Source organism: Ammospiza nelsoni, chromosome 4 (assembly GCF_027579445.1).
Source record: "Ammospiza nelsoni isolate bAmmNel1 chromosome 4, bAmmNel1.pri, whole genome shotgun sequence".
Lineage (NCBI taxonomy): Eukaryota > Metazoa > Chordata > Aves > Passeriformes > Passerellidae > Ammospiza > Ammospiza nelsoni.
Window position 1 is genome coordinate 73,703,297 of NC_080636.1, and position 26,701 is coordinate 73,729,997.

General features: G+C 36.3%; 1 protein-coding gene across 3 annotated transcripts in view; it reads right to left on the reverse strand.

The window, feature by feature from the left end:
- Window positions 1-26,701, reverse strand: part of SPOCK3 (SPARC (osteonectin), cwcv and kazal like domains proteoglycan 3) — a 167,081-nt gene that overhangs the window by 68,115 nt on the left and 72,265 nt on the right. For all 3 annotated transcript variants that reach the window (XM_059470783.1, XM_059470784.1, XM_059470785.1), the window contains one exon: window positions 24,758-24,872. In XM_059470783.1, the coding sequence (XP_059326766.1) occupies window positions 24,758-24,872 (115 nt within the window). The remainder of the gene's footprint in view (window positions 1-24,757; window positions 24,873-26,701) is intronic.

Consider the following 26,701-nt stretch of genomic DNA (forward strand, 5'->3'; position numbering starts at 1 on the left):
ATGATCTAAAAATATATGAAGAAGTTACTTCTTGCATATAAATTAAAAAAAAAAAACAAAACAAACAGCAGCACATGATTTTTATACTGTTTTTTTTTTTTTCCTTGGTATCTTAATGAGGAACCTAAAATTGATTACACTTAGAACATAGCAATGACTTATCAGGACACACACAAATATCCAAACTTATAAAATCTCAAATTAAACATTCTTTCATGGAGCAGAACTCTCAGAGAACTCCTTCAACTCTTTCACCTACAAATAATCAAGAACTATTTTGCTAGTAATGAATCATTGTTTGAGAAGAACTTGTGTGGAATAATAAAAAGAAACATGAGACAATAAACTCCTCATCCTCTGGTTTTATAATGAGCAGAGTAAAAGGCTAAAAGCACACACCTAACAGTAAACTGGTGATGACAAAAACTAAAAGCCTATTTCCAAGCCATGCTAATGTTTGTGTGAATAATTTTAGCTGTAAATGTGGTCTTTTAGAAAAAAAAAAAATTCAGGAATCATAGAAGTTTGCATTCAGGTTATGCTGTTTAATGACATTTTGAACTGCCCAGATTTTTTACAGTGTACACAGGAAGCTGAGATGCTGCACACAGAACGTGTCAGTTACTATTAAAAAAAAACAGAAATAGATTCAGTTCTATGTAGCATAATCAATAATAAAATATCAATACAGGAAGTTTTTATGTCCACCAGGAAGCACTAAAAAGGAAACAATTCTAATGACCTTAATGAACAAATAACAATCCTTTCTGATGAGTTGCACAACTTGAAGACAAAGCAAAAATCATCTCATTTCTATTATAGCAAAAAAAAAGGAGAAACTGTGTCTTTGATTATGTACAATATATAGTAATAATTAGACTATTGCTGCTCCTTTCACTTGACTGAGAGCTTTCCAATCATTCACATGAGCTCCAGCATCGTTAGATTATACAGATGGCTGCATCTTTCTCTAACTTCTTGCTACTTTTATAGCTCACAATTATCCAGAACTGCCCCAGTAGCCTGAGGCGACTGACAGGACCAGCATCCCAACTATCAACCTGATGCAATATTGGTTTATCACAGATATAGTAACTTTAAAACACAAATAAATTGTAGAAGCTGTACAAATAAATTGCAGAAGTTCCAGACATCAACAGAGAGAAGCTCATTGACATAAGCAAAAAACAGTCTGGAAGCAGAATTTGTGCAACACACAAGGGGACTTGGTGTAGATGCCTAAAATAAACCAAAGAAAACACTAGTGGTGCTTAGTGTTTTAGTACATATACACACTTGTGCACACTCTTAATGAAGACAAGACAAGACAGAAAAAGGAAAAAATGCCCTCCTTTTAGATGAAGATAAGTAAAATCACCTGAAGGAAAAGAGGTGTCTCAGAAAGTATCACAGGGATGATGGGAACTAGAACAAGCTCAGAAGGCAGAAATTGCAGTTCTGTGATGAGCAGAGAGGTATGAAGAAAAAAAAAATATTTGATATAGTCAGATAAATGACCTTCCTCAACCAACCTGTGCTTTGTTAGACTTTTAAATGCAAACTGTTCCAGGGCACTCATTTAAGCTGAAGAATATCAAATTTTCTCTTTTACACAGAACTCCTCTGAGACCTTCAACAGATCACTGTTACCAAAACTGGCTTCTATATAACTAATAATATTTTTGTAAACAACACACAAATCTGTATTTTTCAAAAACTGTAATAAAAGGCACAATGAGAAAGAAATTACAAGAAATTATACTTTGAAGGTATCAATCCAGAGACCTGGTCATGGGAATGGTTTGTATGGATATCTATTTAAAGCTTTAGCACAATGATGCTGAAAATGACTCTATTATCAAAGCTGCTGAACAGCTATTTTTGACTGTCAGTCACTGACAGAAAAACATGAAAAGTCAATTTAAAATATTTTTAATGCTAGTTATGGTAGACACATGCATTTCATAAAATACCCGAATAATGCATTTTACTTATGTACTTAAACTTTTCCTTTTATCATTATGTGATTACATCAGATTTGTTTCTGCAGACTATTCCTTTTAACCAGGTGTTGGGAGTTATGTTTTTTACAGCTAGGCAATGATCACACATATAATAATGAACATGCACACATTGACATGGAAATAGCCGAGAAAATAGTATGACGATAAAAATTGTCTTGAGATGTGATCATTGATGTATGTCAACAATATCCTGAAATAGGTACAAAACTGTAACACATAGCATTAGTTATTACTTATGTGAGTTATGTAAATAAAGCAATATATATTTACATTTTAAAATGTTAATACATGGAAAAAATAGCAAACAAGGCAGTTATTTCACTTTAATAAATCACTTGTTTCTTCCTTGTATTTATTATAATTCAATATGCAGGAAGACCCAGATCACTGCAACTTGAAGCTAATAAAATTTTGTCATTTAATTTTGCAATTCTACTGCAATCACTATAAATGCTCTTGCACTTGTTAGTCTGTTGTCACATTAAACATATGATGTAATGAGAAAATCAACCTCTTCCACCAAAAATTTCCTGAAAAGTCTTTCGTACCTGTCTCATAACAAAATAACTATTACTGAATGCAAGCTCCACCTTATCTGATATTGTTGACACCTAAAGGGTAAAATTAAATATATGGGCCTAATTTACCAGCAATGCTTCTGATTGCATTAATTTGCATACACCAAACTGTGCATGCCTGCCTAGAAACATAATTAGCCAATCTGCCCAATTAGTCTGGCCTATGTACCTGTTTGCATACATAAACTTGCCTTCCTGTATACACAGTGATTGTGCCTGCAAATACTTTGAGAATACTTAATGTAACCTGTTTAAAATTTAGCTTCGAGCAACTCTTTGGCAACATTATTGTTTAATAATATCTATATAATGCATGAGTGCCCAATTGAATTGAAAAATGGTATTTTATAGCTAGATTTGATACTCTTCAAACATATTTTTCCAAAACTGGTTGAAAAAAGTCTGAGTTACTAAAACTAATCTTTGACAGAACTCTTGCAATTCTCCTCTGATAACTACATTTGCATCTTTAGGAGATTTTAGAGTTATCCCCATTTAGAGATTCTGCCTGATTATGTTTTGCCATGGCCTTTGGGGGACACAATCAGGCTGGTAAGATTAACATAATCAGAAAAGCCACTTGTATCACAAAATCTAAATTGCTTTCTTTAGAGTTGCCTGAATTTCCTTCAAAGCTGCCTTTTCATGTTGAAGCCTTTTGGAAGAAAACCATAGTTGTCAATATACTACTAAGATGTTCCATTCAAATGTCAAAAACCTCTCAATTCATTACTGCCAGTATTTTTGAATATATTATTTTCACTTGTTTCTTTACTTTGCACTACTAAAAAATAGAAGAAAATTCCATCTGAATAAACACCAAAAACAACTGAATTAAACTGAGATAATCAGAACAAAAATTAGCAAGATTAATGTGGAAATCAAAATAAAACATTTTAGCAATTTACAAATTAACATTGCTGGGAAGACATTAGCATTTATTGAGAACCAATCTCAGTGTAGACTGAACGAGTTAGCAAGTGTACTATTTTCACAAGACAAAAATGCAAATACTGCACCCCAAGACAGAAATCATAGGATCATAGAACATTTTAGGTTTGAAGGAACAAACCTTAAAGATAATTTGATTCCAATCCCCCTGCCATGGCCAGGGACAGCTTCCCTAGAGCAGGTTGCTCAGAGCCCCATCCAGCCTGGCCTTGAACACTGCCAGAGATGGGAAATCCACAACTGCTCTGGGCAACCTGTTCCAGTGCCTCAGTACCCTCACAGTGAAGAATTCTTTGCTAGTAAATAACCTAAACCTTCTATTTTTCAGTCCCATCACTAAATGCCCTTGTAGACAGTCCCTCTCCAGATCCCTTGCAGGCCCTCTCTAGGGGGTACTACAAGGTCTCCCCAGAGCCTTCTCTCCTCTGGGCTGAACAACTCCCACCTCTCTCAGCCTGTCCCTACTGGAGAGGTGCTCCAGCCCTCTGAGTATCTGTGCAGCCCTCCTCTGAATCTGCTCCATCCCATCCACATCCTTCCTATGCTGGAAGCCCCACATGTGGGTGTAGCACTCCACGTGGGGTCTAAGAAGAACAGAGAATCACCTCCCTCAACCACTGGCCATGCAGCTTTGGATGCAGCCCAGGACACATCTGGATTTCTGGGCTGAGAGTGCACATTGCCAGCTCATGCTCAGCATCCCAAATCCTTCTGGGCAGGGCTGCTCTCCATCTGTCCATCCCTCTGCTTGCATTGATTTCGAGGGTTGCCTCAACCCAGGTGCAGCACCTTGCACTTGGCCTTGTTAAATCTTATGAGATTCCCATGGGCCCACTTCTGGAGTTTGTCCAGGACCCTCAGGATGGCACCCTGTCCTTGAGGAGTGCCAACAGCACCAAACAGCTTAGTCATCTGCAAGCTTACTGGGACCCATTCAGGGGGAATTTCCTGTCCAACATGATTTATGGATAGGCATACTGCAGATCTGACATAGTTCCATCCATTTCCTATATATTTAACTAGAAAATATTATATACCTATAGCTGAAGCAGATTTTGCTTAGCAAATGCCAGAGAGGCATTTGCTGTATATAAGAGAAGCAATCCTGTATATAAGAGACCTTGTTTTCTGTCACAGAAACCATGCACTCAGATTTTTCTAAAGACAGATGCAAGTTGACCCTTAACATCTGTAATAACTATCACAATACCTGTTTAAATTAGCAGATCAATAAAATTACACACGGAGATACAACTGAGGCACATTTTCATAAACAAGACCTAGATAAAAGGACTATTAAACAAACTAGCATTTACCATTTTTACCACACATCTTCATTTGCTGTATCATTTCTATGAATGTTTTGCCTTTTATTCCTACCTACTTTACAAATCCCACTTGGAAGTCCTGAGCTACAGAAGCTGTCAAAACTTCAGACCCACCCTCTAAAGGTAAGAGTTGAGCATAAACCATATCCCACTGTCTCTCAGAAATCTAGGCATGCTGGCCAATGAAGCAGCAAAGCGCATTCCATCAGCCCACAAATATCTGCAGTTCAGACCATGAGAACAGGGAAAAAATGGCATGGATTTCCCAGTTAACTTGCAGCTGAGCGAGTTAGCCTTCCTTCCTCCTAAGGACTGAGGTTTTAATATGGCATGGATAAATAACCTTGGCACACACTACTGAGAAAACTCATAAATTGTGAGGACGAGGAATCAGAAATTAAGTAGTGTGGAACTATGCAATGTAAGAAAGGTAAAACTGCAGACAGAACAAAGATTGTTGAACAAGGTCAGTCAGGAGTGGCAGGAAAACAAACCACAGACGTGAAAAGTCATAAAATCACAAAAGCAAAACCAGAGACAGAAGTTTAAACAACACTGAGGATCAGTCCATACAAATGAGCCATGGAAGTCAACACATTATATTTGAACTGTCTGGCCAGCAAAGACCCACTGAGGATCTGGAAAGAGGTGGAGAGCATCATCAGTAGAATCTAACAGCAAATTAGTCCCAGCTAGATATTGTGCCCAGTGAGCAATAAATAATTTTATACTTTTAGATAGCATGTATCAGCCTACAGAGCCCTTGAGCCCTGTAAAAACTACTTGAATAAAGTGGTCCAGAAAGCAAAGATTACAAAAAGAGCTTCACAAGTTAAGCATAGGTTGGAAGGAAACCTTGAATGAAGCAGATACTTACACATGGCAGAATGATCCACCTATCACAGGATGTCTAATTTGGCTCTTCAGCACAGTTATTTTGGCCTCCAACAGAGTTGGAGAGCAGTAAAGTTACAGAGAAAGGTCTTCCAATTATTTTGATACTGTATGAAAATGTATCATCATTTAAATGATAAAGATGTTTCCTTTACTAGATACTGCTTTCACATATTAGAGTTCAAACAAAATTACCATTGACTTCATAATTTTTAAGCTTATCAACTCACCTACTGTCTTTTCCTAATTCAAGTTTTTAGAGGACTTCCTGTACTTCATATAAGAATTGATCTGAATATGACTTCCCTTTTAGTGGATATACTCATTCAACAGATGGTAAGAAACTAAGGATCTCCTAACTTACAAAGTTACTTAAGTGTTACTATTTTTTTTAAAGGCTTGATTTTAATATATAAAATCTTACACATTCTATGACATATCTCAATAATAACCAATAGTTAAATTTTTCACAAATCAAACGGATGGAAATAAAATTGCACAGATTTCAATAACTTCAGTGACTACATGGGATGCTCACAATTTTAAGTCATTCCAGAACTGCAACCTCAAAAAATTTAATACACATTTTAGTTGACATAACATATAAGCAGTATTACAAAAGAAATTGAGATTCATACACACACACCCCCCACTTTGGTAAAGCAATTATGTATTATTTTAGAAAGATATTTAATGGTGTATATTAACTTATGAACTCAGACTTCACCTTTTGATCACCAAGATATGCAAATTTCTTTTATAAGTGCTTTTCGTGCTAATCTAAGTGCCTGACCTTGTAATAATGCAGTTTTAATAATTTCTTAGAGATATTTATTACCTTTTCCCAGAACTCCTTTCATTTTATAAAGCCAAAAGAATTAATGAACACATTTCAAACCTATTATTTTCTACTTTGCAAAGACAGAACATTATATAGATTTTGTGTGTATACTCGGCCTTGCAGAGTTTACCTCTTTGAATATAAATATATTCACTATGTATTACTTCTACTGGAAAAAGACATCAATTTGTGTGCCAAAGGAAAGCAGACATTTTTCAATGTTTTCTAAAACAGGTAACATAGAAGCAAAAGTAATCTCTTCTTTTACACATTATTTAATAAAGCAGAAACCTTTTTTTATGACAGCAAATAGTTCTCTTTAGTCAAGAGATGTAATTTTAATAACTATGTCTAATGACCAGTCTATGATATCACATGTTAAATTCTTAGTAGTTTGCTGAACAGGAATACAAAATTCCCTAGTAGTAAGAAAAGTGTAATAATTTCATTTAATTATCATCACTTAAATGGGGTTCCTATGTATCAGCATGCTCAGCAATTGCAAAACAGCAAGGTAGGGTAATGATTTAACTTTTTCAATGATTATATATCTATTATTGAGAGAGAATTCAAAGTTATTAATTCAGAATCTGTTTTGCATAATGTGATGTTTTCTGTTACCTGCATTTGATAGCCCAATTAAAGGCACAGTTTTCATTAGAGAGCATCTTAATGCTTCTGATTTATAAAAAAATGAGTGACTAAAAATAATTTAAACATAAAAAGCAAATTTAAATAAATGAAACAGTCAAATAACTAATAATCACTTCTTCAACCCAAGGTAGACAAATAGTAACAATATTTTGATTAACATTATTATAAGGATGTCTATTCCTACAACACTCACTATTTTATGCTGAATTACAGAAAACTTTTCACTAGAAAATAGCTACTTTTCCTATTGGCTCAAAACATTGGCTGCCACAAAAATGTTCCTTCACCACTATAAGAATAAATTGATATTCCACTCATCAGATTCAGAACCCTGCAGAGGGATTCCCATTGAATCTATCTTTCTCATTGCCTGGCAGTGTAAGTTGCACCCCTGCTGCCCACGCTCACAGTTCTTTTTTCCCTCATGCAGGATCAGTCACAGTGTCTGCTTAAAAATAAAGACAGAAAAGAAGGAAGAAAAACCAATTTACAAGCATCACAGCAATCAATATCTGAAAGAAGGATTTCCATTTTTTACCCTTAATATTATCAACATATATCTGCTCGGTCAATGACTTAAATTTATCTTTTCTATACAAAACTCTTTAGGTAGGATTACAGGTAGAAAATATCAGTCATTGATCAATTTCAAAAGAATATGTCTGGGGTTTTTTCTTTCTGAAGAGCAAGTATAGAAGGCAACTAAAGAAACATACTTTTTGAACCAAAACAGAAAAACTTAAGCAGAGACATAAGTAACTACATGTCTCTCCAGATTGTATTTAACAATTCTGAGTTCCTCATTACACCTGTGAGGAATAATAAGCCACTTCTACAATAATACATTCAAAGTATTCATGTTCAGGGATCTGAATATCCCTTAAATGCATAAGTTACTCAGGGTGGCTTCACAGTATAGCACAAAACCTTGTAGCCATTAATTTTAACAAATGTTCTTTGCTCTTTAGCACAGCTTTAGAGCAAGTGATACTTCCCTGCTCCCCAACCCTGCTTCAGCTTTTATTGTACAGTACTTCAGTCCATTCGTCAGTGTGTCCATCTGTGTGGTTGATGCTGCACCCACCACCTACAGCTCAGCTTCTTAAACCTGCCAGGTTTAATTCATTGTTATCCCCTGTGGAAGGGGCTAGCAGCGGGCCTGTTAGCTAAAGGAGCGAGAAGTAAGAAGAAGAAGAAGCTGATAAGGAGCTTTCTCCAAGGCCGTAACCAAGGAGATCGAGAGAAGGAAGATAAGAGCATTCTGCAGCTGGATGAAGCGTTTTTAGAAAGTTAGGTGGAGTCAGAGTAACTTTTCACCAATGGCATGGTATTGAATTGTTGTGGCCAATAGCTAAGGTAGAGGAAGGGTAAACAACTGGAAAGTGTATAAAAGATCAGCCATTTTCATTAATAAACTGTTGCCAAGTGTTACCAACTGAGACTGCTTGTGGTCTCTGCTTTATGTCTTGACCGCCTCAACTGCGACAATCCCCTCCTCCAGAAGCAGCACACCTCATTTGCTTAAACAGTAAAAGTGGGATTTTTTTTACTTTAAACTGCTATATTACAGGCACTGGGTGAGATAATTGTACCTACCTACCCTGGACACGCACTTACATTAAACAACTTTGAACTGGACTCATACTCTATCTAAATCAAGAATAATTCTGCTAAACAAGAAAACCACAAACAGATATAATAGACCTTTTTACATATTATTGACTGCCTGGTGCTGAGGAGCAATACAGGGGCACGTAGGAATAGGACAAGGGGCAATGTCTTTACACTGAAAGAAGTTAGGTTTAGATCAGATACAGAAAGAAATTCCTCACTATGAGGGTGGTGAGGCACTGGAACAGGCTGCCCAGAGAAGCTGTGGATGGCCTTTCCCTGGAAATGTTCAAGGCCATGCTGGATGAGGCTTTAAGAAACGTGGTCTAGTGGAAGATGTTCCTGTCCATTGCAGAGAGGGTTTACTACCTGATTTTAAGTGTCCTTCCAACCCAAACCATTCTACGAACAAGGCTTGAAATAGGTCAGCTGTCTTGATAATTCTAGCGCTGGGATTTTTTGCCCTTAATTCTACAGCCAAAAGAATTTCAAAAACATAAAGATAATAACATATCTGTGGTTACAGGTTGTAAGACACAGTACACACATACAGAAAATTGTGTTATGCAATAGTGCTCAGGATTAAAAGTACCATCTATATGGTATTTAAATTAAAACTAAAGAACTGTTATCTCAAACTAGTTATGCTATTGTGGTTACCCTAGGTCACTTCTGACAAAGGCTGTGATGTTTTTAGATGGTGTTGTTAATCAGGTGCTAAAAGAGTGCTGTTTTATAGTTCATGAGCTTTTAAGAGAAGTATCTGTGTCTGTTAATCAGTACCTCATAAAAGTTCTGTATTCTGGCACTGGTTAATAGCTATGGCATGTCTTTGAAAGAGAGAATTCCTTTAGATCATGTAGCCAACTGTCAGCTTACTGTACTGTAATCTTCCAAGTGCTCCTTAGATGGAAGGAAGAGCACCTATCAGCACCGACTTTTTCACTCCTACAGAGGGAGAGGAAAGGAGAAAAAACAAACAAAAAAGAGACAGAAAGGCTTTTCAGATTGATATTATCTTTTCTGCCAGCATGATGTCTTCTGAGTTTAAGAACTATGTCTGATAACATCAGAAATGGGAAGATAGAGCTGACAAGCTTTCATCATGTAGAGGTCTGCTCGGATAAAACATATAGCAACAAGTACATAGTAAGATGATAAAAGAGCACAAATAGGTTGTCAAACAATCAGCCATGGAAGATCATCTGCTGCAATATACTAACTTATTCTATTGATATTCTTTTATATTGAAAGAACATAAAACTTTTCCTTTTTCTTTTTCTCCTTGCTTACCACTGAAGGCTAAGTTAAGGTCAGGAGTGCTTCTCCTCAGACCTCACACAGCTAGCTCAGGGCAGAGCCTGCCTAGGCAGTGACATCCATGCATGACACAAAGTCCAAACCCTCAGTAAGCACCATTTCTATTACACACTCACTGTGCAACAGGTCTGTGCACTGTGGTCACCCATACTGCCAAATATGCAGAAATTCACTGAATGAGCATCAAAATCTGCTTTGATAAACTTCATGGGAGAAGAGGGCAAAACTCTGACAAAATATAAAACCTACTTCAACAAAGCATTGCACCAGCTAAATGCACTAAAACAAACAGCAACACCTGCACAGTCTCCATTTTGGCTGCATAGCGCTTGTGTTTGCCCTTGTTCTTCAAAACTTGACCATATTTTGCAACAATACTGATGTTCCCTAAATGCTAGTTTTAATTTGTAATACTCTTTTACCTCTGATCCAAGGATCATCAACAGTGACTCTCACTGGGGGAAAAAATCCCTTCTCAATTAGTAAGCAATTTAGCATTTTTTATATATTGCAAGGAATGATTTTTACAGCATGAAAATATTAAAATTTTAAAGAATACATAGTTTGTTTTAGTTATTAATCTGCTTTTGTCATAGATATATTATACCCACAGAGATAGGTACAGTTATTGCTGTATTGGAAATAAACCAAACAGTTTAAAACAAAACTTTGCTACTTTCATTGCCATCTATAAATGAAGGTATTTTTAAAACATAAAAGATTATTCATGCTATTGCTCAAGGCAAGAAAATCAAAGATATTTAAAGTGTGAGGTTTTCTAGTCTGATAATTTGCACATACAAATAGATCATTTTACAGATGGAAATTTAATACAAACCAGACATATCCATGATGAAATATGTGTGCCAGAATATCAATGAAAAAAAATTGTCAATAATACTGCCAAAAGTAGTTTTAATAACTACTGTAATGTTATTTCACATTATTTAGCCTAGCATGACATAAGTTCTCTTTTATTATTTATGTTGGCATTACATTTCCCCTTATGCCTGTAAGAAAAAACAAACTCAACTTGATTCCATAAAATAATCCGATAGGCAAACAACTGGGCATAACTTTTTTCTGCCACTAGGAAGTCAGTAATGTTCCAATTTTAATACCTTTTCCTTTTCTATTAATGTTCATAAACATCAGCAGTAGAGACTCTTCCTTACTTTTTCTTTCTTCCTTCCTCAATTACTCTAATGTGGGTCCCATAAAACGGTACCTACAGGATAATACATAATCTATTTCTTCTCCATCCAAGCCACCATAAAGCATCTCTTACTGGATATGAATGCATAAATAATAAGCCATGCTGAGTGAAGACACGAGGTACTGTGATGAAGAAAAGTAATATAGAAAAATGGAGAACAGTTATTTGAAGAGAGAGAAAAACAGTAAACACAACTACAACAAGAATGCTAAAAGAGAAATTCTTAAATACACAAAACCATGTTACAAAAGCCAAAACAGCAATAATTAATATTTCTGGGATGGCAACACAAAGGGAATTGTGGTTCAGCTTTCATGATGTCTTCTTTCTGCAGCACACAAAATTTGGAAAATTGTCTGAGTATTTCAAAAACTATTTCCAACTGTTCAGAAAAACTGAAAAATCAGGTACCTAAGGCTTCACCTTCTCCTTTGCTTAATTACTTCTAGAGGGTCTACATTTTCATACAACTGGAGCCCTTGCTGGTGCCTCAGCTGGACACCCCTGGTACTCTGCATACACAATATTGATCCTGATTCAGCTGCCTGATTTTCTCTTCACAGTCATGACTCCACAAAACAAAAAATTCACCACTCAGCCTCATGGCTGAACACACTTCCAAATACTCTGCTTTAGAAGACCAACCACAAATTCAGCTTTGAAATCCCAAAATCACAATGCAGTAAGAGTGATAAAAAATGCTGTGGTTACATGGAAAAAGGAAAAAATAATCTATTGAGAGATGAAAAATGGAAATAGATATTTTCTGCCCGCACTGTGGGGCAAATAAAAGAATTTAATCATTTTCTTGAGAAATCATCTGTTTGCAGAAAAGAATTCTTTTTTTATTTTAAAAATCCTGAGAGCAGACAGTGTACTTTTCCAGTGGCATTTTTCCTTCCCTACTTCATAATTTAGCTCAACTTTTATTTTTATTGCAGTCTTTATAGGTTCAGGCATCTATAAATAACTGTCTTTTGATATCTAAATTACTTTGGTAAGACAGTAAATTGTGGACCCTAATTGGACTTGTATCCAGTATGCTGATCAAATACAGAACCTCCTTGTAGAAAGCAGCTGGAAAGGAACAGCTAAAAGGAACAGATAAAAGGACCTTAGGAGTAAAGTGACCAGAGGCAAAATTTACAACTCTGTTGTGAAGAACAGGTGTGCCATTTGCCAGAAAAATCAGTTGTCTTACCTGCATTCCAGCTTAGAGCATTGCTCTAGCTCTTCACATCCACGTTTCTCAGCCTTCCTTCTAACCACAATGCAGACCAAGACCTTGGTGGCAGCAGTGTCTTTCAAAATTAAATAGGTTCTTAAAATTTGTTTGGAATCTGCTGCCTCATGTAGTCTCCCCTTCATTATGAGAGTAAATTAAAGTAACTGAGCAATGATTACAGAAATAAAATCCTGTCATTGTCATTCTGACTAATAAGTGCTAAGTTAAGTGCCCATTTTCCAGTGTCTTCATCCAGACATCCCTTTAGGTCTTTGATCCTATTCTCAACAGCTCAGAAGTGTTTCTATTTCTGGCATGTGCTATTTATCAAGGTGACCATAGATAACAGGACTATTAAACAAATTGTGACACCTTACTCAAAATGATTTCTTAACATTTATAGACTATCCTCTTCTCCATTCTTTACAAATTTCTGTTGTTTGCTTTTATAAGTACTGCATCTGCATAAGTCTCCAAGTGCTTCATAATGAGCCTTTGTGTTTGCTTCTCAGTTGAATATATAAACAATTACTGATCCTATCAGAAATTACCTTGTTCTCCAATTTGAAGATAGGAGAGGTGAATTAGAGCATGACAAAAATATTGCAGTGTAGGTAAAGAACCTCCAGCATTTGTACGTTGAAGTAAATGATTATAAGATGTTATATAACTTCTAGATATCAGTGTACATCTAGAATATGAAAGAAATTCAGTTTTCTAGACATCTCAAATGTATACAAAAAAGCGCTGAAGTTATCCTAAAAGTGTTACTATTGTGAGTTCTCTGTGGAAGAACTGTATGGGTAGAAAGCTCAAAAGTACAAAGGTCTTCAGTGTCCACTGTAACAGTGAATAAGGGAATAGCAAGCCCTCACCTCCCACTAGCCAACATATATGTTTATTTTATGATATCTAAGAGCATAAAGAGGATCTTGGCTGTACCTTCACACCTTTTAGAGACTCAAGTAACATATTCCAAGTATGCAAAATCAATTGCTGATAACCTCAGGATATCACTTTCCTGTAGTCTTATAATTATCACCCTAATCCCCAGCTTAAATTTCCTCTCAGACAATTTTTTATCTTATTTGCTTCTACCTTGCACCAATGAGTTTGGGGTTAAAGAGGAGATAATGTCTGGGGTTATCTTTAGAAAGAAGACCCAACAGAAAAAGCTCGGAACATAATTTGTGTTTAATTTAGGGATCAAAACCTCAGCTTTCATAAGTATGCAAACCCTTGTACTACAAACATTTATTGACAATAAATGTGCAAATGGTGAAGGGAAAAGGCAAGAGGAATGCATTCTTCAAGATGTGCAAATGTTTTCAGTAACATTTAGGTGCCCAGATCTTCAGCTGATGAAGAAATGAAGTAATCCCTAAATTACAATAATTATCTAAAACGTTGACACATATGAAACTCTCTGACAAGAAAAAGCCCACGTAGGTATATTTCTCTATGAAACATCTTTCCCACAGGCATTATTTCTAAGAATCAAAAGGTTGTATTTTACAACAGTTGTTATTTTAGGCTCTGAACTAAAATAATCTACAATTAAGGAAGAAAGAATAGTAATTAGAAAGCAGAACAGAAAAATTATGTCTCATACACAGTCATGCTCAAAACCACGAAGAATTAAATAATTTTAAATCACAGCGAAAAAGCTAAGTATTGATGAATACATATTCTCCAAGATGATAACTTTGGATGGCTTGATCCATAGGTGCTATGCGGCAGTTCAGCAGTCTCTTAATCTTTCTACCCCATTACTTAGTGGAGAAAAGTTGTCCTGAACACAGGAGAGAATCGATGCTTCTTTTTCTGTGTAATTTTGTTAGTTTGATTTGGGGTGGTTTTGTTTGTTTGCTTTTTATTGCTTTATGGAGCAGTCTAGGAATTGCAAGTCTGTCTACTGGGAAAGTGATACACTGTAAGCATTGTTACAACTGCATCCACAACTTCAAGCAACACTCAGTCTAAAAAATTAGGATACATTCTGAATGTTTTGTGCTTTTGCAGTCTGGTAAAAAACCACACTCTACTACTATAAAATACTTACATAAATTTTACCCCCAAAGTGTACCTGTGCCTGAATGTTCAAATGTACCACTGAAGGTCTGTATTTGAAAAAAGCATCCCTCAGAGGAACTGAACCAGAACATGCTGGAGTCACAGCTACTCCGAGTTCAGGTTTCCTCAGGTGTAATCTCTTCTTTGCCTCCCTCAGGAGTTCTGTTTAGACAGAATTTGAGTATTTCTTTGAGATTTCTGGACAGAATCCACAGTGCCACACATCATGTGGATAGTCTGCGCATGTACAATAAACCCAAAACAACTCTTGAAACCACTGGCTAGATAGTGTCTGAATTAAGGCAGTGGATCCCAATGATTTAGGATGCTTTAAATCCAGCCTTAACTGTACTGTGATTGTAAGAATTTCTCTTCATTATTATTATTATTGCTACTACTAATACAGATGCATAGGCATTTCAGAAAAAGTATTTGCATGCTGTAAGCATCCCTGTATACATACAGATTTTGGCATAAAATGAAAAAAAAAAAAAGGATACCTTTTTTAGGTTGTAAGTATCTAATATAAAAGACATAGCAGCCTGTGGCAAAAGCCACACACCTAAGTAAAATACTTCTGTTCTCCTGTAGCAGGCAACAGCATTTTGTAAAACAAACCTGTTTCAGATAATCTGGACACGTGAAAAGGGTTTTGCCATTTGACTTTAAACAAAAGATAAAAATATGCCAGACACAAAACTCCCTTATATAATTGACCATGTCACAAACACGAACATTTTGAGACTCCTCACATGCCCTTACCATGCTGAGTTTCTTTTCCAAAAGCAGTAATACCATTTACTGTAAAGTAGCAATATATGCACATCACTCAATGATGACAAACACTTCCAGCTACTACACTTAATGTATTTCTCAACATTGGAAACTTTAAATGTATTGTTTTACATAAATGGAAATTAGTACAATGATTTCTATTCCCTGAACACTACTCCTGCTTGGTTTCACACACTATCCTTTTCCCACCACTGGTACATAAGCAAAACAACAGATGTATTCAGAGCCTATATCCACAACTTATGAACCATAACTTTCACATAAAATGAAATGCATAAAAACTGATGCTAGGTTGTAATAAAAGCACCTCATTATAACCAAAATAAAAATTTTAAACCTGTAAAAGAACCCCTCATATACAAGCATCCTGAAATTCTACTGTGTTGCATTATCCAGTATTAGAGTATTTCAGTAATGCTGGAAAAAAAAACAAAGAAACAAAAAAACCCCAAACCCCTGAACACACAAGCCATGAAGAAACTCCAAACTAGGCATGCATTAACTGATTACAAATGCTTGCATCAGCTATTTTAGAATTGATAATATTTTCTAATTAAGTACACTGAAAGCTGATTCTGACAGCTAATAGTTAAGGGTAGAGAAGTAATTTAAAAGCACTGCCTTCATCACTCTTCCTAATATTTTTTTTAAAGGCCATCTTTTAAAGTAGATTCTGAGGAATACTGTAAGGAAAATTATCATTTTAAAACAACACAACAAAAGCTGACACACTAGTTTTTACAAACAGGACAGTACATTAACATTCCCCATTACTAGTCAAAATTGTACACTAGCAACAAAGCTTTCCTAGATAGTCAGATTTCCTAGTCACATTCTTTCCTGTTATCTAGAAGTTTTCTAACCCGCTGCTCCTTAGGAGATGGTACAACTGAGTGTGCCTTCAGCCACCAACACCAAGACAGAAAGAAACACAGCAAGCTGAAATCCATTTTCCTGAAAAAAAAAATCCAACCCTAATTTGTAATCTCACTGCAGAATTTCTAAGTAGAACTCTCCTGATCACTAAAAAAAAAATAAAAAATCGTCATGTGCACTGATTACGCAGTGTACTCTCTCACTCCTACAGGCAACTGAGAATCTGAACAAGATTCTTGCTAGAGCGGGTAGAAAATGAATAGGCCCAGGACTTACTAAATTAACTGAAGTCCATATGATATAATCTAGCATAGAGCTCCACAATTTCCTTAAAAAAATCCTGTCATGGCTTTTTGAATGGGGAAAGTACAGTGTGGACAACATCTGTTCTGCTAACAAACAGAATACAAAGGCTCTGTTTAAGTCTGTTTTATTTAAAGTCTGTTTCACATACTAAAAAAACCACCAAAACCCCAAACATTAAAAAAATTAATATTTTCGATTTTTATAGACAAAGTTTGAGAAGGCCAGGGGTTGGACAAGTTTCTTTTTTTTCTATTAGGACAGCAATTTTTGAATTTTGAAGCTGGACAGCAAGAAGTATAAATACTGCATGGCTGAGTAACAACCTTAATAAATAGTAATGCTGATACAGACAACAATGATCCTGCAATATACAACGCAATCGACACAGAAGTCTTCCACTAGTGTTAGCAAAAGCTCCACAGACAGAGAAAAGGAATTCCGTGAGATGATCCTGTTTTCCTCTAGCTGTGTACCCATAACTCCTACTAACACAAATGGAGGGAACACAAGCTCACCAAGGAATTAACAGGCTTTTACAGCACGTGCAGAAGGTAGGATGCACAGTGTCAGTCGCCTCCTTTCCTCCCCAATGCAATGAAATGGAGAGCAAAAAAAGAAGCTTCATTTTCTCACTTTAATAAATTAAATTGCATAGCATATAAAAATCTCCAACATATTCAAATTTCACCTCCCTTAAGCACACAAAGTCCAAATTATTTTCTCAGCAAGTTCAATGAAGCTACAGCTAAGCAAATTTCCTTCTCAGTACTTTGTAGAGTGCAAGTATGATCACAATGGCATAGTTACACAATAATTGGTCTAATCAAAGCTATATAATGTTAGTATTGTGAATGAAGTAGTGTTGCTCATTAGCCTATTACAAAAGAATTACTGTAAATTCAGCCTACGTGCAGCATCACTTCCTGTGCAAACAAACACAGATAATGCAGCAGGCTTGAAACACTGCCAAGCTGGCAGACTGGCAGCACAAATTATGCAAAGAACCAGAAAGCCTTCAGTAGATTCAATAGAGCTTGGAGGATAAGAATGATTAAGTGTTTCTGTGTACAACTACAAATCACAGTAATGAATCAGACTAAAATTTCCAATAAGGGACTTAACTGCACCAGCTGGCCTTCTTCAGCAGCATTATAATGTGAAATGATGACATCCTAAATAGTGGTGTTTGCAACTTTCACAAAATCTGCCCAAAGCAAGTCCTCTGTTTTCCTTCAGTTTTTTTAGTTTGTTTGTTTTTTTGGGTTTTTCTTTTTAAATAATAAAACATTGCAGCACCTAAAATGACAGGAAAGCTACAAAGCTATACTGTTCCTTCTTCTCTGCTTCTTTTCCTTTTTTTTTTCTAACCCAATGAGAAAATCTTTTATATCAGCTCTAATAGATTTGCTTTCAAAACTCTTCAGACTACTTAATCAGCTACAGATTTGCAATTACATCCTTTTTTCTTTTTTTAATTGGAAATTTAGTGTAAATTTAGTCTAAATTAGAACTCTTTCCTTTGTTGCAAAGGAGGGGAGATAGGCAAAATACCTCAGGTTCAAAAGTATTATGTCTTGGAAATCTGGGATACGTTTCCATACAATATGAACAAAAAGAATACATATGCATGTGTACTTATTCATTCATATATATGCATGTACACATATGTATGTACACATATGCACTTTCTATGTGTGTGAATTGTTCTCACATATAGGCACAAATAAGCCTCTCACAAATTTGACTTCTTCACTTTCTGCCTGGGAGCATAATCTCAGCCATGCAGTACCCACAGGAATAGAAACAGAAGAGGTTTTGGCTTTCTTTCACAGTGTTACTCTGAGCTTCTGTCACATCATCCAGGCTAATCCACATCATGCTAGAAGGCTCAACACTCATCACTTCCAAGCTGAGATGGAACATTTTCCTCAAGGTAAAATATGAAGGTGACCAAATACAGGGAAGATCATCTGATAATCTACCTCATATAAAATGTATTCAGACTCATTTTCTATATTCTTCAGAAAACTGGAAGAGGACACAGTCCAAGGCAAGATAATGGTCTAGATGACCAATGACTTGAACCAAATGAGCACCTCAAAATGTCATTTAAACCAAAACTCTGAAGAAAGTTGTAACAAGATTAAATGCCGCCACAAAATCTATGAAGCAATCCAACTCCTCTACCTTAATAAACTCGATTAGGTGATGTAACATCTTTGCCACTATCAGCTTCTGTGAGTCTGTAATAAAGTGACACTCTTTAATACACTTTAATAGTGAAACTGTCCGACCTTGAAGACTGCACCCATAGGCAGAAATACGACAATTTTTATTAATCCCTAAATTCAGCTCCTTCTCCACATAGGGCTTGGGGCAGGGAACAATTGTCACTAAATCCATCTTCATTTCACAGATCTCTGAAGAGTCACTAATTCCTAGAGAGTGAATTCTGTATCATTAGGCTTTCCATACTGCCCAGCTCCACCCAGCTGTGCCCCTTACAGATATCCAGTCTGCTCACCTCTCTGGAATCTGCCTTGTGGAGCTCTAAGAGAAAAAGAGCTGCTATAATTTTTTAGTTCTTACTTTTAACTTAGAGAAATGCTTTCTTATTGTGACTCTCAATTCATGACTGGTGAACTCATTACTTTCCAGGTGATCAGCATCTGTAACTGAATTGTTTTTACCATGAAAAGGTCACCAGTCCTTCCTTAACCTTTAATAAAATGCGGTAAGGTGGTTTTTTTAGAATTGCAAGTATCACCAGAATCTGTGGCTCAGTTAATATTTACTGGAAACCAGTTACAATTGCTTCCTACTCAGAAACCTAAGAATAAATTATTAGTGAAGGTAAGAAAAATAAGGAGTTCGGTATCACTACACAAGTGAGTGCTGTCAGGTCCTTAAACATTGTTATGTCATGTTACCATGCTATGGCAGAGACAAATGCAATCCATTTCTGCCATAGCAGGGGGAGCCGTGGGGTCAAGCTGCACAATTCACATAAACAAACTCATAGGAGCATAGCAGGACCTTCACAGTGGGGGCAGGGGGCATCATGTCTTGTGGGGAATTCATAAAAGAGACAGATCTACATCTGCCTAGAAAAACTGCACACACCTTCAATGCACTAAATAATTTAATGCCTCCAAGCATTGATTGATTAAATGCATCAAATCAATTTTACACAGCACTTTTCTTCTACTTATGGAAGAAGAAAAAGAGACTGGTTTTTAATCAGAATCCACTAGGATCAATGAGTAAGCACAATATTAATCACTAGGTTCTAATACATCAAAGACACTGGGATTTACTTGAAACATGATTTTTGGCCCAGAACTGTTTTGCAATTTCCTAATTTTCAGAACTTTTAGACTAATCATGTTAAGAGAGTCTTCACTGGTTTCCAGCTGTAAGCAGTCAAATCCTGGAATGGGCTGTACAATAACTAGGTCCCAACTAAATTCATCTCCTTTCTAAATTCTCTCCTGCAGCTGATTTGAGATAAAAGCAAAGAGAAACATTTGAAGAAGAGCCTGCACCTCCTCTTCTTTCTTTCACCTATAAATGTCAGGTATAAATATTTTTGACAAACATGCAGAACAAAAAGGATTCCAATAAAAGTAATTCTCCTGAAACCACAGGCACTGCCCCATGTTTACTAGTATGCTTACATTAAAAGTCTCTGCTGGGTAGCAACCCTTACCCATTTTTTCAAATTTTCCTGCTCTTCATCTGCAGATAACCTACTGGCTTAGAACTTCACCTATACACTGCTTAATTTAGTACTGCAGCCTATTATCCACAGAATGTCAGTCTTAATGAAAATTACAGTATGTGTCAGAATCATAATTGTCCTTTTCAAATGTAAAAGAAAGTTAACACACTATTCATCAGGACCTGTAAATCTAGGATAGGTCAATGCTTGACTAACTTTTCCAGTTTTCTGAGCCTGGTTAGTTACCAGCTTGCATGGCCTTAATGAGCCCCTGCATGTCGTGGTGCCTGCACATATCCTTCCTTTCCTCACTCAAAGTGGCAACAAGAAGTACATGGAAATTTGAGGATTTATCTCCACCACCTGCTGTGCTAAATACACAAAAAGCACACATACAATTGTGAGCATTAGGAAATGTCCATTACCACCTACAGACCTCTCCTCTGACTCATCCTTTTTATTCCTGTCCAAATATCTTCTGGCAGAACACTCACATCACTTCTTTCCTCTTCCCCAGGCTCACTGGGGTGAACTCACAGTTGCCAGAGATTCTTAGTACCACTGAATCTCCTGAGAGTGAAGAGATTGGAAACTAAAATGAGTAGATGATTTCTCCCAGTGTGATGAATATCCTGCTTGTCACCATAACACTCACATCAACACATCCCAAGATAACCAATACTGAATTTAATATTCTCCAAGCTGTATTTGTAACGGAATAAGGTATACTGTGAAGCATTTCATTATTTCATATAGTCACCCTTTACAGGGTTTTTCCCCATAAAGTCCTTTTACTTAACCAAAAAATATAAACTGGAAAGCACAATGGGATGACAAAACACCATTCAACCAAAAGGAAAAGTTAATGACAAATTCCCAAATTTCAAAGAATCGATGAAAATTCTATTTTACACCATAGTTTGAATTACCGGTTTATGATGCATTGTAGTGCCGGCAGATATTCCCTTTCCACAGCAATCCACAGGGGAATAATGTGAACAACTTTTATATACATATCCTGCATATTTTCCCCTTAGTACATTAACTTTCCCAGCAGAGAGCTAAGTGTGCAGAACACAGAACACAGTTTCCAACACAGTTACAGCCAGCAGAGATGCAAATGCTGTTACCTGCTACCAACAAAAACCTTGCCACTTTAAGCACGTCCCTCTGTTTTCAAAGTCCTGGTACTTCCAACTATTCTCATGACCAATGATCCACAACACCTATTTCATCTTTTTGTCAAATGCTATTCAGTCTTTCCAGGACAGCACATAAAGGAAGCTCTTGTGCTGTGGCCCTGCAGGAGTGTGCTAAGAGAGGACTTGCCATCTTGGCAGCCTACCAGAAAAGGAAATGAGCCATGAGAGGAGACTGAGGGGAGACCATGATCCCAGCTGCCATGGAAACTGAGGAAAGAGCAAAACCATAGGCTTGCCTGACCCACAACCCCATGAAAAGGACAGTGAGACACAGTAGTGGTTTTGAAACCATACAAATGCAAGCACACTGCAGTAAGATCACAGCGCGGAGATGCCCAATCTAATAGAAATTTTAATACTTCTGAAAGCACAGGTAGAATCATCACTAAAGTGTGCTGTCACATTAATTGATCCTGTTGGGACCTTGTCGTATCATGTCACGAGCAGCCTTGCAGGTGGCTGGAATATCCACCCATGCTTCACTGTGTGCTGCTGAGGGGCCCTGGGCTAAAATAGTTTGGAGATTGCACTGTACAAAGAAGAACACCTAGGACAGCAGGGACTGAATAACAATGTCTGTGCCTATGTGTTTTTTCTGCAAGTTAGTTTCTTACAAGCAACAAAATAAATTACTAAATTGAGTCCTCAATTTGATACAATTATCAGTCTCCACTGATTAGCAACTTCTCTATGCTATTACCTAAATAAAGTAACAGAATTTATAAACTAGGTAATAGGGCTGCTCGGGCATGCTACTTCTAGTAATAGAGAATTCAACTATAAATCAGAGCATTTCAACTTGATGACACTACAGAGAAATCTATTCAGCTGTAACTGTATTTCATGCCTCTTTCCCTGTGGGTAGTCCAAAGGTGCCCATAAACATTTTATTTATCTTGGAAGTATGCAGTCTCCTCTTCCCTGAAAGTCTCTTGGGGATCATCTTTGCCACTGTATCAATTCACATTCTTTAAAATACTTTTCCTGTGCAAGAGTTGTGGGAAAAATCTCTGGAACTTCTTTGGATCTATACAGCAAATATGTCCAAATTATAATCTATGGGCAAGTTCTTTATGAAAAGTTCCCAATAATTCATGAAAAAGGTCTTGACTATTTTTTCAGAAAACATCCCCAACTGCCTTTTATAAATTATTCATACTATCTGATCCTAGAAGAACACCACATGTGCACACACATAAACTAAGCAAAAAGGAAGGATTACTGGGATGAAAATTTTGTAAATGTTTATTCACAACAGATTACACACAAATGACATATTAGAAATGGATACTAGTAGATAGGTTATATTGTCAACTGTCAAGTTATGCTTTCTCATCTAATTTTTACCAAGACTCATACAGAGTCTACTAGTCCTTTGGGAACTCTGAGAAACAGATGGCCCTACTGATAACCAGTGTGCAAACTACAGATACAAGTGAAGGAATCACATGTTGGGCAAAGTAACTCAGTCATGGTAAAGAGACCCAGCAGACATGTCTCCTTGTGTTTATGATACTCATACTTTAATCCCATCGTGTTACAAAAAGGTCAGAAACTGCATGAAGGAAAACCTTTTTAGAAAAAACAAAAAACACAAAGCAAATTATTTTTCCTTGTATGCGGTAATCTGGGGGAATAGGGAGATCTAAACTTGGGAAAATCCTGCCCTGGCTCAGAATAGGTAGGTAAAAAATTGCCTCATCTACCTTACAAGACTAGATTTACAGTGCTTTTTACAATCAAGTTTCTGCCATTCCAAAGTTTCCCATAATTGACTGCATTATATTCAAGCAAGCTTTGTCTTTTAAAATATTACCTTTCTAAAACAGTACTAAGAACTGCAGGAGGAATAATACAGGGATGAAGGCTGATGTCAAAAAGTTTCTAAATTCAAGAGTAGACATCTTCATCTAATCTAAAAGGGTTTTCAGTCATCACCTACTGCAAGTATACTTAACTAGAAAATGTAATTATTTGCATTGTTTTCCATGACATGTAATACCTCTTAGAAATTTAGAATTATTGTGTTGTTTGGTCACAGTTAACACTCATACATTTCCAACACTTCAGAGGAAGCTGAAAGCAGACTACCTACCTTTGTCTGATAATAATTCTTGCAGCATAGATATCACTTTATCAAACTAAAATGTCTAGCTCTACACTGAGATTGTTTAATATAAACAGTGTAACCCCACAAATACTGTTCTTTTGTTAATTAAGTACAGCTGCAGATCGAGAACAATTTAAACTGTTCCTTTCACTGTGTACTATCTTGCTTGCTTGAAAAGCTCCAGATGGATGCATTTAACATAACGAGACACTCAGAAGAACGTTCCTTGTATCATTCATAAAACTGTACTCGAAATGATCCTCTTCCAACACAAAGGAAGTCTTATTTTCCTCAGCTCTTTACAGCCCCTACTGAGCAAAGCACTTTAACAGACACTTATTTAAATCAATTTATTGAAATTTAGCCATTCTACTGTGTCCTGTTTCCCCTAACGAAGTGTGAAAAAAAGAACAATGTCAAGTCGAAAATGCAATTTGACTCCATCTCCTTAGCACACAACTAATCGTATGGCTCAGGTCCTACATATTCATATTTCTGCCTCAGATAAAGCCACAAAAACACATGAATTTGTTATATATTTTCTCCTCACATTTAACCAGTCCTGCATGCAAAGAAAATCAGAATGCACAGAAGAAGAGAAAAAGAACAGAGGAAAAAACTCCCACTAATCCCAAACAACTTACACTGCATCAGGCTGTTATCTATACTTCAGCAGGCAGTTTTGAGTTCTCTAGCTTCATATAAAAAGTGATGATGTCAAAGTAATGTACAGCAGTAGGATACTATCACAATAATTTTATTCATTTAGTCCTGGCACAGTGGGTATTTCCCTAAATGCATTTGTACCAGCAGCTTGCAATACTTAAATATGTATACTTTTTAAAATATTCTAGTGCAGAAGAATCAAGTAGTAAACATTATAATCAAATTATGTATACATAATGACTTCTAAAATCCACTTCTACTCTGCTCACATGTTGTTAAGTAATTAAACTAATTAAAATGGATTTATGGTTTACAAGTCATGAACACTACAGAAATGTCTATAGGATTAACTTTTGAAGTATTTACCTGTGTGTAAGCCTTCGGTGACTAATGCAAACTGCAGTTTGTTGATCCTGTGCAACACAGACCTTATGGCGACTACATTTCATCTTCAAACATGGATCTTTAGCCGGATCTAAAGCTGAAAATAGTTTTAGAAAGTTGTTAACAGTTATCTAGAAAATGAAATTAAGGCGAGAAACACTACACAAAACCCACCCAGTATGTGGAGGGGGTTGGCCGGCTGCTTGTACAGTGCTGGACTGAAAGCAACCAGGAAAAAATACACAGCTGTTGTGTAGCTAAGTACCTGCTATACTCTTTTAACAATTGCCACTCTCTGACTGCAATCTCCAAATAATGCTATTGGCTTGAAAACAGTTTCCCTTAAGTGCTTACTATGACACAACTGGGTTCTTCCTACTCAACATTAAGTGGTGAAAAATGACACCGAATTTACTAAGAAATTATTACTCAGATTTAGTAAACTAAAATACACAGGTGAGTGATTTGTATGACATCTTTAAACATAAATTTTACCTCCTTCTAGGTTTCTATTTCTGCTTTGTGGTTTGTTTTTTGCTTTGCTTTTTTTTTAGCCGGTCCTTTAGTCATAATCCATACTCATTTTTGAATTACAATTCCAACTACAAACAGTGATTTCTGGCGATAACACTGGACGAGCCAAATAATGTTGTTTGTTGCTTACCACTAAATTTACATCTTTCTGGAGCAGCCATGCCTACATGGCTATAATATTGAAAATCATCTTCCAATTTAGGCACTCTCAAAGAGACAATCCCCTTCTCCAATCTTCATGGTGTCCTTTCAAGTAATCTAAATATTCCAAAACTGTTTTTTTCACCCCTGTTGGTATCCTTTTTTTAATCAAGTAAGCTATGAACAATCAGAATTCAGTTTTCCTGTGTTCCTCTTCACATTCATCTTCATATTACTGTGCAGTATACAGTTGTGTTTCAGAAACGCTATTTCCCCACTTCTTGCATCTGCTTATAAAATAGCACAGCATCACAAAATATTCTGAGTTGGAAGGGACCCACAAGAACCATCAAGTCCAACTCTTGGCCCTGCACAGGGCATTCCCAACAACCACACCATGTGCCTGACAGCACACATTTGCCTATATATTTTCTGAAAGAAAATTTGTTTCTTCTGTTCTTCACAATCAAAAGTAATCTTTTAACCATATCTCTGTGTGACCTGACAGAGGATATTAACCTAAACCTCCTAACCATGCATGTACCCAAAAAACAAGACCAAGCTGATTATTAGTTGCAGTTTTGATGCATGACATTGTAGTGCTAAGTGTGATTAAATACGGTCTGAGCAGTGACTTTTTCAGGGGTTTCTTTAATAATACATTCAGCTGTGCAAAAACAAATAGATCATATTATCATCAAAGCAGTAAAGTGATGGAATAATTCAATGCAGACAGAAAAGAAGTATTTTGTTAACTGCAGCAAAAGACATATGAAAAGAGGTATTCTTCTTCCACACATTTTTATTTCTATGGCAACTAGCCATATAGCCAGCACACATAATCCAGAATAAATCTGATTACAACAATTCTATACAAATGGGAAGGAACTGCAGCCAAAAAAAATGACTGAACTAGGATTAGAGAGTTGGAGTCAAAATTAAAGACAGCATATCATTCTCCAATTTACTTTAGAATTTAGATTTGATTTAACATCTTCTCTCTGCTTGAAGTCAGGCAGAATGTAATGCCAGTCACTAGTAATCATTTAAGGTACTGGTCCAAGTACCTCTTCCCAGAATGTTCCCTGATGGAGACACTAAGGTAGTAACACTTTGTAATATTGCCTATCTTCAGATAACTCTTCTGCAAAATAGAATAGGCTAATGAAATTAAAAAAAAAACAAAACATGAGTAACAGAAATCTGAAATCATATAAGGACCCTTTAATACCAAGTAGGAAACAGGTTCCA